General features: G+C 43.8%; 1 protein-coding gene across 1 annotated transcript in view; it reads right to left on the bottom strand.

Annotated features, from left to right (window-relative positions):
* Positions 1–11,576, bottom strand: part of ITK (IL2 inducible T cell kinase) — a 112,746-nt gene extending 101,170 nt beyond the window's left edge. The window contains exon 1 of the mRNA XM_077468402.1: positions 11,247–11,576. Within this exon, the coding sequence (XP_077324528.1) occupies positions 11,247–11,456 (210 nt within the window). The 5' untranslated portion in view covers positions 11,457–11,576. The remainder of the gene's footprint in view (positions 1–11,246) is intronic.
* Positions 11,577–20,355: the final 8,779 nt, after the last annotated feature.

Below are 20,355 nucleotides of genomic sequence, written 5' to 3'. Positions count from 1 at the left end.
CAGAGTGATTTTGGGACCATTCACATTTATACAACGATCAGTGCAATTAAAAATGCATTGATTACTGTGTAAATGTGACTGGCAGTGAAGGGGTTAACCACTAGATGGTGCTGTAGGGGTTAAGTGTGTCCTAGGGACTGATTCTAACTGTGGGGGGATGGGCTGTGTGTGACACGACACTGATCACCGCACAGGGAGCTGTGATCAGTGACAGTGTCACTAGGCAGAACGGAGAAATACTTGTCTACATTAGCATTTCCCCATTCTTCCTCTCCATGAGATGATCGCGGGTATCCCCGCGGACATCGAGTCCACGGGACCTGTGATCGCGCTCATGGAGGTTGCGGCACGCACGCGTGCTCGCAAACCGATTATTAAAGGGCAACATACAGGTAAGTTAATCTGCCTGTAGGTGCTGTTCTGCCAACGTATATCGGCGTGAGCCAGTCGGCAAGCGGTTAATAAATCATTAAATGTCTTTTTTTATGCAAGCAGTGTAAGTACCTGAATTTGACCTGGTGTTAGCCTGGTGCAGTCCATGTACAGCAATATTAAGGAATATAAGAAACCAATTAGTTCATGTGCTGAGAAGAAGAATGTTGATAGGAACAGAAAGCAGAGTGACAGAAAGAGTAGCTGATCACTTTGTTGCTTCTCCTTTCACTATCCAACCACAGGCTGCGTCAGGTCCAGAATGACCTGGACTCAGAGGAAGTGGGATAATTGATGCTGGTCAGACTGAGGACATACAGCAGCAGAAAAAAAGTGCTTTGGAGAAAATCTCTAGACAAAGCAGATTTTTTTATTTAAATATGTAGTGACATACGAGCTGGAGAGTGGAACCATAGCACCCAGCAGAAAAAAGGCATCTAAAACCCTCAGAAGTTTGTGGTTGTAAAAGATTCTTATAGTGCAATAGCTCTTCAAAAGGGCAAAGATCAAAGCCACTGCCCTACAGAATGTTACCTATTTTTCATCTTCTTTAGCAGTGTTTTTTTTGGGTTGCTTTAAAGTGATTGCAAAGGTAAAATGTTTTTTACCCTAAGGCCCCTTTCACACTGGGGCGGTGCGGGCGTCGCCGGTAAAGCGCCGCTATTTTTAACGCCGCTTTACCGTCGTTTTAGCGGTGGTATTCAGCCACTAGCGGGCGGTTTTAACCCCTCCAGCGGACGAAAAAGCGTTAAAAAACGCCCACAAAGCGCCGCTGTAGAGGCGTGTTGCCAGCGGTATATTCGCGCTGCCCCATTGATTTCAATGGGTAGGAGTGGTTTAGGAGCGGTGAATACACCGCTCCTTGACCGCTCCAAAGATGCTGCTAGCAGGACTTTTTTTACCGTCCTTCTAGCGCACCGCTCCAGTGTGAAAGCCCTTGGGCTTTCACACTGGAGTGAAAGGAGACACTTTTTTCAGGCGCTATACAGGCCCTATTTTTAGCGCTGTAGTGCCTGAATAACGCCTCAGTGTGAAAGGGGCCTAATGCATTCACTGCATTAAGGTAAAAAACCTACAGGGTGCAAAGCCCCACTTATACTTACATAAGTTAGATCTCGAACCTGCAATGTGCACGAGAGCAGAGGATCTCTCCGCTCTCTCTATCCTCGTTACCCAGCGGCGGGAGCCATTGGCTGGTTCGGGAGCGAGCGCGTACGACTGCCCCCATAGCAAGCAGCTTGCTATGGGGAGCACTCAGCAAGGGGGAGGAGCCAGCAGCGTCAAGAAGAGGAGAATCAGGGCTGCTCTTTGCAAAACCATTGCACAGAGCTGGTGAGTATAACATGTTTGTTATTTTAAAAAAATGTAAAAAAATATTAGAATTAATTTAAGCAAGACATATTTAAAAGAAAAGCCAGAAGAGAAAAACATGTTTTTGTAGTTTGGATATCCTGTAATGCAGAAGGGTTAAAACTTCTATGAGGTTTTTATGGATGTCTGTGTTCCTGTTGGTGAGAATTTACTTTACTTGAAAGTGATTTTGTCACTAAAACAAAACTACTAAATAATAGACATGTGCATTCGTTTTTGTCCAAATGCATTTTTGTTAGAATTTTGGGTATTTTCGTTATCGTTTTAACAAACGATAACAAATGTGCAGAATCCGAAAACCAAAAGATCCAACATAAACAAATGCTTTATTTTTGTTTTCGTTGCGACAACAGTTCGATATAGATAGGAGATTCGACATGACGCTGACAATAGCCATCTGTGTCCATCGAACCTGTGGTCGAATCTGCCTAACCTTAACTCTATTAGCCCTTGTACACACGGTCGGACATTCCGACACCAAAATCCGTCGGATTTTGTCTGACGGATTTTGTACGAAACTTGTGTTGTCCGTCGGAAACAGTCCGATGGAGCCCACACACAGTCGGATTATCTGACAACACGGTCCGATCGGATATTTTCCGTCGGAATGTCCGACCGTGTGTACAAGGGTTTAGTCCAAGATTATTCTACATAGAGAGAAAAGATTCAACATAGAGAGAAAAGATTCGACATAGAGAGAAAAGATTCAACATAGAGAGAAAAGATTCGACATAGAGAGAAAAGATTTGACATTATAGACAATAGTAAAAATGGTTGAATGTGCCTAACCTAACTCTATTAGTCCAAGATTATTTGACATAGAGAGAAAAGATTCGACAGGACATTTATGGTCAAATGCGCCGCCCATAGGCTATAGAAGAATTCTAATGTTGGTTGACTAGTAATAATAATTAATAAATACAATTATTACTAGTGTCATACAACATTAGAATTCTACTATAGCTTGTAGGCAGAACATTCGACCGGAAATGTACGATTTAGCTGCTCGTCGTACAGTTTAGCTGCTCTGTCAAATCTTCTTAGAACATTCTACAGACACCATTAGCCTTCAATGACAGATTCAACCTTAATTATTTCGGATTTTCGGACGAATGCATTTTTTAACGAAACAAAATAAATAAAAACGAATTTCGGGAGTAACTAAATAAATGTATTTTTCGGACGAAAACGAAATTCCGAAACAAAATATTTCAGTGTGCACATCTCTAATAAATAATGTGCCCCCAACTGAGTTAAAGTAGAACTATAGGCAAAACTTTTTTTTTTCATAAGATAATATATGATAATATACTTTATTTTCATTGTATACATACAACAAAATTTATCAGGATACTCTTTACAACAGCAAAACCACACATATATACTCCTAGCACATGTCCACATATCTCATTATATACAACAAAATGTACATTATTTTTTTCCGCATTGCTCCTGCAAGATTGGAAGGGAAGGGTAATGGGGGGGGGGGGGATTTGTGCTAGAAGGAGGAATGGGGGAGGGACTTATGTGTTAGCGGGCAGAATTGGGGAAGATTTGTGCAAGGAGGGGAGAATTTGGGGGGATAGGGATTTGTGCTGGGAAGGGTCATTTGGAGGGGGTTGTGCTTAGAGGACAGATTGTAGGGGATTTGTGCTAGGAGGGGGGGATTCTACTAAGGGGGGGGTTTGGGGTGAAGATTTACGCAACTAGTGGGGAAGAGGTTTTGTGCTGGGAGGGGAGATTTGGGGGAGAGGATCTGTACTAAGAGGGGGGATTGGGGGAGAAAATTTGTACTAGGAGGGAACATTTTTAACTTGCAGAACAATTTTGTGCTTAGGGGTGAGCGTTTTTTTTTGGGGGGGATGCTTCAGAATTCTCTGCCTATAGGCTCCTGAGATGTAAATCCAGCCCTTCTAGCCAGAACTAGAGAAGGGACTTGACAAACCTTGTCTAATGACTAGGATTTCTCCCCTTAAAGCCAGTGCCTGAGGTGTCTGAAGAACTTCCACCACTCCTCTGCATGGCCTAAACTCAGTTTCATAATATGTTCATTTGGGCTTTATGTTTCCAACAGCCAGAATAAATGTGTAATTGAACTGTGGCTGAACATCCAATTGTCTTCAAACATCTCAGAAGCTTCCAGATTTTAGAGGGAAGAGTTTGCTGTACCCTACTTCCAACTTAATTTTGTTTGTTACAATATAGAAGAAATACTGAATAGTAATTGGACGCATTGTATAAGTAAAAAAAAAAAAGTTAAATATTTCCCCGAGACACGTTAAATATGAAAATTCTCTAGAATGAGCAGAATCCAACACCCCATTAACTGCTTGTTTTATTAACTTTCACTATATGTTACCAAGCTTATCTTAAAAAAAAAAGCTAATTTGATTTAAAGGGGTGTTCCAGCGTAAGAAAAAATGTTTTCAATTCAGCAGCTACAAACACTAATAAGGACACTTACCTGTCCAGGGCGTCCACGATGTCAAACCCCCCCCTCCGGCCGATAAGCCCCTTGTATCGTGTCCCGGCGCTGCCATCCTCACTAAGGGAAACAGGCAGTGGCTGCCCGTTTCCTATTGCGCATTTGCGAGTCGTGTGGCGCTTTGTGAATGGGGTGTGCTGTGTTCTGGGACACACACAGTTCCCAGAACATACTGCGCCACCTTCCCCAGAAGACAACACGAGGAGGAGAGAAGACTGAAGATCACCGCAGAGTAGGAAGAGGCAGATTAGGAAGACTGCCTAGCAACAGGGGTTTCTGGTAAGTTAACCACTTGCCGACCGCCGCACGACGATATACGTCGGCAGAATGGCACGGGCAGGCATATGGGCGTATATATAAGTCCCTGCCTTCCCGCGGGTGGGGGGCCCGATCGGGCCCCCCCGGTGCCTGCGGCGGTCGGCATTCGTTCGGGAGCGATCCGGGATGAGGGGGCGGCCATTCATTCATGGCCACCCCCTCGCGATCGCTCCCGACGAATAGAAATGCTCCGTGACATCACTTCCTCTCCTCACAGGAGAGGAAGTGATGTAATCTCTCCTCCGTGTCGGTATTTTTCGTTCCGGCACCGAGGAGAGAGGATCAGTGAGTTGCACCAACACACCACACGTACAGTAGAACATGCCAGGCACACTCACACCCCCCCTTTACCCCCCGATCACCCCCCAATTACCCCTGCCCCCCCCCAGTCACAGTGACACCAATTGCATTTTTTTTTTTTTTTTGCATTGGTGTCATTTGTGACTGTAATAACTGTTAGGGCAGTTAGGGTTAGCCCCCTTTAGTTCTAATGTGCCCCCCTAACCCCCCCAATAAAGGTTTAACCCCGTGATCACCCCCCGTCGCCAGTGTCACTAAGGCTGGGTTCACATTGCAGCGGTTTATGAGAACGAATGTGATTCGCACCGCACTGCAGTGCAAAGCACATCCGATCTCTGTGCGATTCGAGTTCAGCCATACAGATAGTATGGCTGAATTCGCGCCGCACCCGCCGCAAATTCGCACGGGACCCTTTTTTTGGTCCGCAGCAGAATCGGATCGCATGGGTGTTCACACCATGCGATCCGAGTTTGCAGATCGCACTGCGATATGTGAACTGATATGGGGGTGTCATTAACATTTCACTGACACTCCCAGCAGTTCGCATAGGGCAGTGTGAACTGCCGCCGGGAGGCATGCGATGCGGGAACCCGCCGCGGATTTGTGGCGTTCCCGCATCGCTCCAGTGTGAACCCAGCCTAATAAGCGATCATTTTTCTGATCGCTGTATTAGTGTCACAGGTGACGCTAGTTAGGCAGGTAGGTATTTAGGTTCGCCGCAACTTTTTATAGCGCCAGGGACCCCCATATACTACCGCATAAAGCCCCCTGATTGCCCCCTAGTTAACCCTTTCACCAGTGATCACCATATAACTGTTACAGGTGACGCTGGTTGGTTAGTTATTTTTTTATAGTTTCAGGGCACCCGCCATTTATTACCTAATAAAGGTTTAACCCCCTGATCACCCGGCGGGTGTCATTTGTGACTGTAATAACTGTTAGGGCAGTTAGGGTTAGCCCCCTTTAGTTCTAAGGTACCCCCCTAACCCCCCCAATAAAGGTTTAACCCCGTGATCACCCCCCGTCGCCAGTGTCACTAAGGCTGGGTTCACATTGCAGCGGTTTGAGAACGAATGTGATTCGCACCGCACTGCAGTGCAAATCACATCCGATCTCTGTGCGATTCGAGTTCAGCCATACAGATAGTATGGCTGAATTCGTGTCGCACCCGCCGCACCCGCCGCAAACTCGCACGGGACCCTTTTTTTGGTCCGCAGCAGAATCGGATCGCATGGGTGTTCACACCATGCGATCCGAGTTTACAGATCGCACTGCGATATGCGAACTGATCTGGGGGTGTCATTAACATTTCACTGACACTCCCAGCAGTTCGCATAGGGCAGTGTGAACTGCCGCCGGGAGGCATGCGATGCGGGAACCTGCCGCGGATTTGTGGCGTTCCTGCATCGCTCCAGTGTGAACCCAGCCTAATAAGCGATCGTTTTTCTGATCGCTGTATTAGTGTCACAGGTGACGCTAGTTAGGCAGGTAGGTATTTAGGTTCGCCGCAGCTTTTTATAGCGCCAGGGACCCCCATATACTACCGCATAAAGCCCCCTGATTGCCCCCTAGTTAACCCTTTCACCAGTGATCACCATATAACGGTTACAAGTGACGCTGGTTGGTTAGTTATTTTTTTATAGTTTCAGGGCACCCGCCATTTATTACCTAGTCTCACTAGTGTACCCCTAAATTTAGGGGTGTCTACTTTCCAAAATGGGGTCATTTGGGGGGCGTTTGTCCCATCTTGGCATTTTATGGCCTTCAAAACTGTAACGCCCTTAGAAAGCCTGAAGGCGGTGCTTGGTTTTCGGGGCCCCGTACGCGGCTAGGCTCCCAAAAAGTCCCACATATGTGGTATCCCCGTACTCAGGAGAAGCAGCAGAATTTATTTTGGGGTGTCATTTCACATATGCCCATGGCATGCGTGAGCAATCTATCATTTAGTGACAACTTTGTGAAAAAAATAAATAAAATAAAAAAGTTTGTAATTTTCCCGCAACTTGTGGCAAAATATAAAATATTCCATGGACTCAACATGCCTCTCAGCAAATAGCTTGGGGTGTCTACTTTCTAAAATGGGGTCATTTGTGGGGGTTTTGTGCCATCTTGGCATTTTATGGCCTTCAAAACTGTAATAGGTAGTGAGGAGTGAAGTCAAATATTTACGCCCTTAGAAAACCTGAAGGCGGTTCTTGGCTTTCGGGGCCCCGTACGCGGCTAGGCTCCCAAAAAATCCCACACATGTGGTATCCCCGTACTCAGGAGAAGCAGCAGAATTTATTTTGGGGTGTCATTTCACATATGCCCATGGCATGTGTGAGCAATATATCATTTAGTGACAACTTTGTGAAAAAAAAATAAAAAAAAATTAAAGTTTGTAATTATCCCGCAACTTGTGGCAAAATATAAAATATTCCATGGACTCAACATGCCTCTCAGCAAATAGCTTGGGGTGTCTACTTTCTAAAATGGGGTCATTTGTGGGGGTTTTGTGCCATCTTGGCATTTTATGGCCTTCAAAACTGTAATAGGTAGTGAGGAGTGAAGTCAAATATTTACGCCCTTAGAAAACCTGAAGGCGGTTCTTGGCTTTCGGGGCCCCGTACGCGGCTAGGCTCCCAAAAAATCCCACACATGTGGTATCCCCGTACTCAGGAGAAGCAGCAGAATTTATTTTGGGGTGTCATTTCACATATGCCCATGGCATGTGTGAACAATATATCATTTAGTGACAACTTTGTGAAAAAAAAATAAAAAAAAATTAAAGTTTGTAATATTCCCGCAACTTGTGGCAAAATATAAAATATTCCATGGACTCAACATGCCTCTCAGCAAATAGCTTGGGGTGTCTACTTTCTAAAATGGGGTCATTTGTGGGGGTTTTGTGCCATCTTGGCATTTTATGGCCTTCAAAACTGTAATAGGTAGTGAGGAGTGAAGTCAAATATTTACGCCCTTAGAAAACCTGAAGGCGGTGCTTGGATTTCGGGGCCCCGTACGCGGCTAGGCTCCCAAAAAATCCCACACATGTGGTATCCTCGTACTCAGGAGAAGCAGCAGAATTTATTTTGGGGTGTCATTTCACATATGCCCATAGCATGTGTGAGCAATATATCATTTAGTGACAACTTTGTGTAAAAAAAAAAAAAATTTTTTTTTTTTGTCATTATTCAATTGCTTGAGGCAAAAAAATAAAATATTCAATGGGCTCAACATGCCACTTATCAATTTCCTTAGGGGGTCTACTTTCCAAAATGGGGTCATTTGGGGGGGTTTTGTACTGCCCTGCCATTTTAGCAGCTCAAGAAATGAGATAGGCAGTCGTTAACTAAAAGCTGCGTAAATTCCAGAAAACGTACCTTAGTTTGTAGATGTGACAACTTTTGCGCAAACCAATAAATATACAATTATTGACTTTTTTTTTACCAAAGACATGTGGCTGAATACATTTTGGCCTAAATGTATGACTAAAATTGAGTTTATTGGATTTTTCTAATAACAAAAAGTAGAAAATATAATTTTTTTTCAAAATTTGCGGTCTTTTTCCATTTATATCGCAAAAAAATTAAAATTGCAGAGGCAATCAAATACCATCAAAAGAAAGCTCTATTTGTGGGAAGAAAAGGACGCAAATTTTGTTTGGGTACAACATTGCATGACCGCGCAATTACCAGTTAAAGCAGCGCAGTGCCAAATTGTAAAAAGACCTCTGGTCATTTACCAGCAAAATGGTCCGGTCTGAAAGTGGTTAAAAAAAAAAAATTTTTCAAATGTTTTTTTCAAAAAAAAATGTAAGAATATTAATGCTATTTCAGCCTTGTCAGTCGTTTGCAGCCTTGCATTGCAGCCTTCCATTGCAGCCTTGTCAGTGTGTTTGCCATTTAAAAATGGTGCCACCAAGACACAGAGCGGATGTCCTGTGTATCTTGGCGGCGCTCGGTAGTTCTCGGCGGCTTCCAGGTATTTTTGGCCACACTCGGCCGTTCTCGGCTATTTTCGGCCGTTCTCAGATATTTTCGGCCACACTCGGCCGTTCTCGGTAGAGCGAGGCTGAAAATAGCCGAGAACGGCCAAAGATAGCCGAGAACGGCCAAGTGCGGCCGTAAATACCCGGATGCCGCAGAGAACGGCAACAGCGGGGGATCGGCGTATAACACGCACCCCCGATTTCCCTCTGATTTTAGGGGGGGAAAAGTGCGTGTTATACGCCGATAAATACGGTACATAAAAAAGTAGTTTCCTTTTTTTTTGTGTGTGAGATTTTAGAAATGTCCTGCAATGCACAGTACATCCTTCTTAGAACAATACATGTTTACATATTTTATTCGATCACAAATCCCAAAAATAAGAGTATTATTTCTCATTTTAGGTTATTGGATGGAGACATGCAGAGCATTCATTTATTCCCTTTTGGCCAACTCTACATCCAGAACCAGGTTTATAGCACAGATGCAACAGATGATTATTCCTCATGAAGGATAGTGGCTGGAATCACACACAAAAAAAAATGTTAAAAACAGCTGATCGCATAAAAAATTATAGTAATGCCGCGTACACGCGACCGAATTGTACGCCGGACCGCATTACGCCGGACAATTCGATCGTGTGTGGGCTCCAGCGGACTTTTTAATCATCGTAAAGTCCGGCGGACTTAGAAAGTAGTTTTGACTCAAAATTTGTCCGCCGGACTTGGCTTTCAGCGGACAATCTGTTCGTCAGTGTGCTAGTCCGGCGGACTAAGAATGACGTATGCTCAGAAGCAAGTACGAGAAGGAAGCTATTGGCTACTGGCTATTGAACTTCTTTTTCTAGTCCCGTCGTGCTGTACGTCATCACGTTAGAAATCGCCGGACTTTCGTAGTGTCCGTGCGTGGCCAAGTCTGTTCGTTAGAAAGTCCGGCGGATTGTTTGCCGGATTGTTTGCCGGACTAAGTCTGCCAGACAGTTCGATCGTGTGTACGCGGCATATGAGTCATAAGAGCAGTGTTAATGTTGATGTCAAACTTCTACAGTAAAACCTTGAATTGCAAGCATAATTTGTTCCCGAAACATGCTTGTAATCCAAAGCACTTGTATATCAAAGCAAATTTTAAGAAATAATGGAAACTCTGATGATTCATTCCACAACCATTTAGTCATAAGTCCTTCAGTATATAGTCCATATAAAAAGATTCTAGCAATGTGACCAGGTTGTGTAACCATAAAATGTCCATTGACAAATGGAAGCCGCCACAAGGGGATTAGAAGCAAAATCCAGCAGGGCCTACAGAGTATAAAAGAGAAGAGAGGCGTCTCTAAGACTGGCCATACACCTATAGCTTATCTGCAGATTTTCTATGGTCAGATGCAGGGGCGGACTGACAACTCATGGGGCCCCCGGGCAATAGGAGATTATGGGGCCCCTGGGCAATAGGAGAAGATTATGGGGCCCCCAGGCAATAGGAGATTATGGGGCCCCTGGGCAATAGGAGAAGATTATGGGGCCACACAGTATACACAAACACACATACAGTATACACACACAGACACACAATATACACACATAGTATACACACACAGAATACACATACACACACTGAAAAGGTACTGGAGAGGCGAAGCAGCTATAATCTTGGGATTTAAAAAAAAACACAGATTTTTACATACTGTCCCTGGTTTTATTGAGGCTGGCAACCCTGATGGGGCCCCTTAGTGGCATGGGGCCCTTGGGCAGTGCCCAAGTGGCCGAATGGTAAGTCTGCCCCTGGTCAGATGGAAAAAGTGGGAGATTCCTCCATCTACACAGTTTAGTGTACATGGAGAAATCTGTTGCACTTTTTCCATCTAACCATAGAAACTTTGCAGATAATCTATAGGTACATGGCCAGCTTAAGTGTAGCAATATGTTGCTTAATGTTATACCTTCATTAAATGTAACCATACTGTTACACTTAGAGACGCCTCTCTTCTCTTTTATACTCAGTTGTGACATGACGCTACTTGTATATCAAGACATCGCTTGTATATCAAGTCAAAACATTTTTTTACATTTTGCTTGTCTTGTAAAATACTCTCAAACCAAGTTGCTCTCAAACCAAGGCTTTACTGTATTTAGTTTTAGCCATATTCTTTTGACTAAAATGCCCTTTTAGATTTAATCGTATTTTAGTCATCTGAATTGTTTTAGTTTTAGTCATATTTTAGTTGATTAAAATCTCCAGTACATTTTAGTCGACTAAAATCATTCAAATAAAAAGATTTCTTAATACAATAATTACAATAGATAAAAACCAAAGATGGATGATCATCTAAATAGACAGCTATGTTCTCTATGAGCAACTAGTGTGACTTTACTCACCCCATTTCGGTGTTCATAGTAGTTGAGTAAGCTTGGCGTAAGGATGAAGACCCTTGACTTTAAGTTGGCTGGAGAAGTCCTCCTTTTTTGCTGGGATCTCTTAATAAGCACCTGTCGTAATATGACCGAATTATTAATCTGGTTCATTGGCCTCTGCTCCATAGAGTCACAGGTGGGTGAAGGGTGGATCATATGACTATTGGCATCCATTTAAAGCAGAAAAATATTAAATCCCAGGACGGCCATGCAGGTGAGTGCACAAACGTTCGACATCATGAGCTATGACAGAATTTTTTTTTTTTTTTTAGAGAAAGAGGGTCTGGAAGAAACAGAGATGGTGGAGGAGGAGCTTCTAAAATGTTATCTGTGGATCTATGAGCAAAGTCAAGGTGTTAAACACGAGTTTTGAGACCTCAGGCTATAACCACATCCTCCTTACTAAGCTGCTGCAGTGTAGGTTTATCATCAATAACAAATAAACTTCCTACTGAAAGGTTATGTATTCCTCCTACTGAATGTATATCTATAATGTACGTAAGTATATCAAATTGATTAACTGGATCCCAAAATAGATTTAGCTTCAGGCTGAATAGGCCTATGACTATAGACAATGGTCTGTAAGGGAAGCTTGTCTATTGGGTACAGTTCAAGCCCAAGGCAGTAACAATGCATTGGAAAAAAATAGTTTTCACCAAACTTACTTAGAGTGCACCACCTGCTGCTTCCTATTAGCTAGTGACAACACCCATCAAATTTATAACCAATTGGAAGACACAAGCTCTTATGTTGCAGGCCAATGGGGAGCTATGAAAAAAGTTGGAAGCACACGCAGGGAGAAAGAACAGGAGCCAGCTTACCACTGTCTAACCATCCCATGAATTTGCTTGAAATATAAACTCCAGGCAGATTTGAAAAAAAAAAAAAACACACCGTTTTTGTATTTATTGAAAAATAGCAAAAGTATCTGAATCTGGTATACCAGTCTCCTATAATTATCCATAATTATCCATACAACAGCACACTCAGTGGGAGAAGAAGCAACTAGCTAACCAAGGATTTGCTTTGCACTGAGGTGTCTCTGAATATGCTTACAGGAAGGGAATGCAGGGGGATGACAATAACAGTGTGCTTTCACTCCTTCACTGTCTAATTGAAGGATGTTGAGGGGGTCCTAGGCCATGCTGTATTATTTAAAGCCACAATGCAGTCTTTGTAGAGTTCCAGGACCTGGCTGTACTGTGAGGCAGGACTGATTCCAGCACAACTACAGTGGTTATCATCAGCAGCTCATTTTATGCTTTTACACGTTGCCTTGAACTATTTTTTAAACAATTAAGAAGCTATTAACTAGTTTGTTCCAAGGACAAAAAAGTGGTGGGGGTGTCAACGTTTTCACTTTTAGCACTAGGCTCTAGTGATGGACGAACTTCCGACGGGATGTTTTGCAAACGCCAACCGCGAACGTGGCCAAAAGTTTGCGAACCGCAAGGTTCGCGGCGGACCCCATTGACTTTAATGGCAGGCGAACCTTAAAAACCTCCAGGTCATATTTTCAGCCACAAAATACTTACTAGCTGTGCACACATAGTCCCACAACATGGACACTGACATAACAAAAGTATTAAGTGAATCTGGGATCAACGACAAGCATTTTTTTTATCTGTGAAATTTTGACAATTCAGGAGCGCATGAAGGCCATGGAGGAGAGGCAAGGTCAGGCCAGGCTATGAAGGGGGTGCAGGAGATAATCAGTGCCACAGTCAGGGCAGCGCAGTCCTGTGCCAGTGTCCCAGTGTGCCAACCTGTGCTTGAGCCCCTGACCCTTCCCTCTGCCCAGCCCTTACCCCACCTATGCAGGGCTCCACTGCGGTGGTCCGGAGGTGCCAGTCCAGTGCTGATCCTCAGCCATGGTGCTGGCACTGCCTGCTGATTGGCTTCTCCGCTGCTATCTCCCTCACTGTCTGAAACCAGCACCGCGATAGAGACTGAGCACTGACACCAGCAGCGTGATAGAGAGCACTGAAACCAGCACCGTGATAGAGAGCACTGACACCAGCACCGAGATAGAGAGCACTGACACCACACCAGCACCGTGATAGAGAGCACTGACACCAGCACCGTGATAGAGAGCACTGACATCAGCACCGAGATAGAGAGCACTGACACCAGCATCGTGATAGAGAGCACTGACACCAGCACCGAGATAGAGAGCACTGACACCACACCAGCACCGTGATAGAGAGCACTGACACCAGCACCGTGATAGAGAGCACTGACACCACACAAGCACCATGATAGAGAGCACTGACACCAGCACCGCGATAGAGAGCACTGACACCAGCACCATGATAGAGAGCACTGACACCAGCACCGAGATAGAGAGCACTGACACCAGCACCAAGATAGAGATCACTTCTGCAATTTCCCACTTTGGCTCAAGCCTGTTGCTCCTGCCCTACCCCTACCACCCCTGCAGAAGGGCCTGCCTCTTCCTCTGCCTGTCATTTTTTAAATGACCCTGTGACAAAAGTCTCTAGAGAAGTGCAGTATATGTGGAAGAAGGTATATAACACCCCACTTCAATCTGTCCATTTGGGGAGCCACTGGTCTATCACACCAGTTATAATACTTTTTTCTAATTGCGTTTGTCACTCTTTGTAGTATCGCTGCAGAACCGCTCAGTAGTCACAATACTGCACAGTGGAAATGCACTATACTATGCTATCTATATGTGCAAGTATTTTATACATGTATTACACCCCTATATACTGCACACCAAATAGTACACCTATACCAGTCCTTAAAAGGACCTTTGTGGACCTAATAGTAGCTAGCTAGTAGCTAGTGAATTGCAGATTGTCCCTGCTCCAAAAACCAAACTGTCCCTACACTGAGAAACGACAACTGCAGAATCGGTTAGCACTGCATGCAGTGCACTATAATATGCTTTCTATATTTGAAAGAAAGTATATTATACATGTATTACAACCCTATATACTGTACACCTATACCAGTCCTTAAAAGGACCTTTGTGAACCTAGTAGCTAGTGAATTGCAGACTGTCCCTGCTCCAAAAACCAAACTGTCCCTACACTGAGAAACGATAGCTGCAGAATCGGTCAGCAGCACTGCATGCAATGTACTATAATATGCTTTCTATATTTGGAAGAAAGTATATTATACGTGTATTACAACCCTATATACTGTACACCTATACCATTCCTTAAAAGGACCTTTGTGGACCTAGTAGTAGCTAGCTAGTACCTAGTGAATTGCAGACTGTCCCTGCTCCAAAAACCAAACTGTCCCTCCCTACACTGAGAAACGACAGCTGCAGAATCGGTCAGCACTGCATGCAGTGCACTATAATATGCTTTCTATATTTGAAAGAAAGTATATTATACGTGTATTACAACCCTATATACTGTACACCTATACCATTCCTTAAAAGGACCTTTGTGGACCTAGTAGCTAGTGAATTGCAGACTGTCCCTGCTCCAAAAACCAAACTGTCCCTACACTGAGAAACAACAGCTGCAGAATCTGTCAGCAGCACTGCATGCAGTGCACTATAATATGCTTTTTATATTTAAAAGAAAGTATATTATATGTGTATTACAACCCTATATACTGTACACCTATACCAGTCCTTAAAAGGACATTTGTGGACCTAATAGCTAGTGAATTGCAGACTGTCCCTGCTCCAAACACCAAACTGTCTCTCCCTACACTGAGAATCGACAGCTGCAGAATCGATCAGCACTGCATGCAGTGCACTATAATATACTTTCTATATTTGAAAGAAAGTATATTATAAGTGTATTACAACCCTATATACTGTACCCTATATACTGTACACCTATACCAGTCCTTAAAAGGACTTTTGTGGACCTAATAGTAATAGCTAGTGATTACACTGACTGTCCCTGCTCCACACAGCGTCCTTTCCCTACACTGACAAAAGACAGAGGCCGCCAGATCAGGTCTATTTATAAGGTTGGGGGTATGTCCATGTGCTGAAATGTCTCAATTGGCTGTCCTGTACCCCATGATGGATGTGTCATGGGTCAAAGTTCTTCACAATGTAAACAAATATGTCCGCTGTGAACAGCGCAAGAAGTCCGCCGGTTTAATGAATCGTGAACGAGCAAAGTTCGCCGCGAACCGACCGCTGGGCGAACCGCAAGGCCATCTCTACTAGGCTTCATTTTCTAATGAAAAAAATAAACTCTAACATTTTTGAAGACTTTGCTTACACCCCAAGTCTGAGTGATGTAAAAGATATATACCATATTTTTCGCTCCATAAGACGCACCTGACCATAAGACGCACCTAGATTTTAGAGGTTGAAAACAAGAAAAAATAAAATAAAAATATTCTGAACCAAATGGTGTACTAAAATATTTTCCAGTGCCCATGAAATGCAGAGTGACCATTACCATAGAAAATGCAGAGTGACCATTACCACAGAAAGCATTGGCAGGGTATGGCAGAGTATTGGCAGGGTATTGCAGAGTATTGGCAGGGTATTGCAGAGTATTGCCATGGTATGACAAAGTATTGGCAGGATATGACAGAGTATTGGCAGGGTATCGCAGAGTATTGGCAGGGTATGGCAGAGTATTGGCAGAGTATTGCAGAGTATTGGCAGGGTATTGCAGATTATTGGCAGGGTATGGCAGAGTATTGGCAGGGTATTGCAGAGTATTGCATGGTATTGCAGAGTACTGGCAGGGTATTGGAGAGTATTGCAGAGTATTGGCAGAGTATTGCAGAGTATTGGCAGGGTATTGCAGAGTATTGCAGAGTATTGGCAGGGTATGGAGGGATGGCTGTGACTGCAATTGTCACAGAGCAGCGCTGTGGGCACTACAGATGCTGCCCACAGCGCTGCTGCCATCCGATCTCTCCCCTCCACTGTACAGATCAGTACAGATCTGATGACGCCAGTTTGTTTACAAGTGATCACTCCGTCATTTGACAGAGAGACCACATTGCAAACGGTGGGTGCACCAAGATGGCCTTTCCTAAGGCCGAGGCACTCCGGAGCGGGGGCGCGGAGCGGTGCCAAGCGTATATTCGCACCATAAGACGCAGGCACATTTCCCCCCATATTTCTGGGGGGAAAAGTGCATCTTATAGTCTGAAAAATACGGTATATGCTAAATTTCAAGAAGATTGGATAATATTTAGAGGTTGCACACTTTGATTTGTTTTGTAAAAATAGGCATAAAATAAGATTTTTCAATGTTAATTACTTTTGGGAAAACTAGAAATCACAAACTTAAAATACTATGAAAAGTATACACTAAGATTAATAGGTAATATGATAGGCAAAACATGCGTTATATTAATCAACTTTAAACGATACAATCCCTTGTATTCTGTCACGTCAAGGATCCCAAACAATTCAAAGAACGTCTTTGTTTTAGTAGTAAAGAAATGGCTCAGGTCTTTTCCTTCAAAAACCATGTTTTTACCCTCTAATCATTTCACTTCCTTTTTCTTTGCAGGTTCGTCCAAAAAAGCCAATCCTACGTTTGTTTCTGACAGATACCAAAGGTGTCTCTTAGCAACTGTGAGAGCACATTTTTTGACGTCTGCATCTGGGTAAGTGCTCAAAAGCTGTAGCATATCCAAATTATTCTTTGGAGCCAAAAGAGAACATATATGAGGCTGACAAAATGTGCAAACCGTTTCATTCCTTCCAATTGTCGTTGAGGAATATTCAACTGTTTAAGTGCATATATTACCTTTGCAATCCACCTTGCTTGATGCAGTTACATTACTAAATGCTGCATTTGGTACAGTGTTTAAGGTTTTCTGGGCCTGTGGGGGCTGGGAACATAAGGTAGAGGTCTGACATAAGAAAAGGTCATTCCTCTGCTCTCCTCCTGCCTGGACTCATAGAGCCCAATTTAAGTAGTGGTGACCAATCCGTTACAGGGTCTACTATTTTGTGATCTGTCAATTGTTAAAGTGTTTGCCTCTGCTCTCAGGGTTACTCGCCTTGAGGAGTCCCCTGAGAGCAGACCATAAAATAACATTGATATCTATTGCTCCTGATTTCAGTCCTTAAAGCGGAGGTCCACCCTAAAGTGGACCTTCCGCTCATCGGAACCCTCCCCCCCTCCGGCGCCACAATTGGCACCTTTCAGGGGGGAGGGGGGTGCAGATACCTGTACAGTACAGGTATTCTGCACCCACTTCCGGGATAGCTCTCTGCGGAAAGGGGCGTAGATTACGCCCCTTTCCGCAAGTGCCTGCCCCTTTCCGCAAGTGCCCCGCTGCCTGCTGGGAAACACACAGATCCCAGAGGCAGCGGGGACTGTCCTTATTGCGCAGCGCGGCTCGCGCATGCGCAGTAGGGAACCGGAAAATTAAGGCTCCATTTCCTGATTCCCATACCCAAGATGGCGGCGGCAGCACCTGACAGACGATCTAGAGATCGGCTTCGGGTGCCGACATCGCGGGCGCGCTGGACAGGTAAGTGTCACTATTTTAAAAGTCAGCAGCTGCAGTATTTGTAGCTGCTGGCTTTTAAAAAAAAAAAAAAACGTGGAGTCCCAGCGGACTCCCGCTTTAAACGGTTAGTTTACTTGAGACATATTTGCCTATTGTTCAGATATACTGCAGTTGTTTGTTCCCATTTCAAAGAAATTGCACAGTAAAGACTATTTCTGTGTTTTACTATAACGTGTATCTTTCATTGGTGATGTTTGCAGTAACTTTATTGCCAGGTGTGCCAGACTCAAGCGGCTCCTCCGGGGTAGCACTACACTTTAATTTTCCAATAAAACAGGAAGGGTTCCATGGGGGTTATTTACTAAAGGAAAATCCACTTTGCACTGCAAATGCACTTGAAAGTAAAGTCACTGTAGATTCGAGGGGGATATGCAAGGAAAATTAAAAACAGTATTTTAGCTTGCACATGATTGAATGATAAAATCAGCAGAGCTTCCACGCATTTTAGATCTACCCCTTAGATTTAGAGCGACTGCACTTCCAAGTGCACTTGCAGAGCAATGTGGATTTCCCTTTTGTAAATAACCCCCCATATGTCCAGCACCTTCTGTCTGGTAGAAGTGATATCTTCAGTAGCATTCCAAAAATATTATACATTCATACTACAGGGGATCCATGCTTAAAGCGGAACTTCGGTCATTTTTTCATCTTTCCATCTATTAAATCTTCTGCCCTTGTTGTTTTTACTTTGGATAGTAAAACTTTTTTTTCTGCCAGTAAATACCTTATACAGTCCACTTCCTGTTTCTTGCTTGGAAAAAAAGCCTAGGCTTATCACATCATGCACAGCTCTCTCTCTCTCTCTCTCTCAGTTTGCCAGAAAGGGAAGGAGGATGAGTCATAAGAGGGCCAATGAGAGCTGCAGAGCTAGAGGTGTGCCTCTGTGTGCACGTGTAAATCCAGGAAGTGAACAGGCAGCAGCTTTAGCTGCCCACAGTTAAAATGGATGCAGCCAGACTCAATGGAGGGAGATTTCTGTAGCATATTTGGCAAGTACAGAATCACAGTATATTTAAAATAATATACAAAATGGTTGGAGGGAAGCTTCAGAATGGCAAAGATGTATTTATTACAAATTATGCGAGCAGACTGCAGTTTCTCTTTAAGGGATCCAGTATTTATCCCATTCTACAGACACACGTATTCTAGTCTAATACAAATGTAAAAAAAAAAAATGAAAAAGAAATCACTTTAACCACTTCCCGACCAGCGCACGACGATGTACGTCAACAGAATGGCACGGGCAGGCATATTGGCGTACAGGTACGTCCAATATTCGATGCCGCCCTGCCATCGGGAGCGCGCCGCCGGCGGCGCGCTCCCGCGCTGGTCGGGACCCCCGTGAGTCCGGTCGCGGGACCCGCGGACTCGATCGCCGCGGGCATCCCCGCGATCGTCTCACGGAGCGGCCGAATGGAGGAAATGCTGTGTAAACAACATTTTTCCATTCTGCCTAGCAACTAGTGACGCTGATCTCTGCTCCATGTGATTGGAGCAGAGATCAGTGTACACTAAATGAAAGCCCAACCCCCCCACAGTTAGTAACACACCCCTAGGAACACTTAACCCCTACACTGCCACCCACTGGTTAACCCTTTCACTGCCAGTGTCATTTACACAGGAATCACTGCATTTATATAGCAGTGATTACTGTATAAATGACAATGGTCCCAAAAATGTGTCAAACATGTCCGATGGGTCCCCCACAATGTCGCAGTCACAATAAAAATCGCAGATCGCCGCCATTACTAGTAAAAAAAAAATAATAAAAAATTATTAATAAAAATGCTATAAAACTATCCCTATTTTGTAAACGCTATAACTTTTGCGCAAACCAATCAATAATCGCTTATTGCGATTTTTTTTACCAAAAATATGTAGAAGAATACGTATCGGCCTAAACTGAGGGAAAAATTTTTTTTTATATATATTTTTGGGGGATATTTATTATAACAAAAAGTAAAAAATAATGCGTTTTTTTCAAAATTGTCGCTCTATTTTTGTTTATAGCGCAAAAAATAAAAACCGCAGGGGTGATCAAATACCACCAAAAGAAAGCTCTATTTGTGGGAAAAAAAGGACGTCAATTTTGTTTGGGAGCCATGTCGCACGACCGCGCAATTGTCAGTTAAATCGACGCAGTACCGAATCGCAAAAAGTGGTCTGGTCTTTGACCAGCAAATTGGTCCGGTCTGAAAGTGGTTAATCTTATTTTGAGATTATAGCCAATGTTCTGACTAATAATTTAAAATGGTAAAATCCACAGGAAGCCCATAGTAACTATACAGTCTGTCATTATTCGCTGACAGGATGCTACTTATTTCATGTGTATTCCTTCATGTCAACAAGTTGTGTGAGTGTGGCTGCCAGGCAAGATGGTTAACACAGATAGTATAGTACAGTATACAGTCTTCTAAACATACCCAGTCAGGTCCCTAAATGTTTTAGGCCCCTTTCACACGAATGGACTGTTCAAGTCCGCCTGTCAGCTTTTTAGGTGGACCTGAACGGATGCTCCATGCAGATCCATAGAGCGACGGATGTCATCTGCTGGCTCAGCGGAGATCAACGGAGAGATCTCCTG

Source organism: Lithobates pipiens, unplaced genomic scaffold (genome assembly GCF_037356315.1).
Source record: "Lithobates pipiens isolate NorthernLeopardFrog02 unplaced genomic scaffold, aLitPip1_a1.2 Scaffold_8, whole genome shotgun sequence".
In the NCBI taxonomy this organism is placed as follows: domain Eukaryota; kingdom Metazoa; phylum Chordata; class Amphibia; order Anura; family Ranidae; genus Lithobates; species Lithobates pipiens.
The sequence above is the reverse complement of the archived record's forward strand: the minus strand, read 5'-3'. Positions and strand labels throughout refer to the sequence as shown.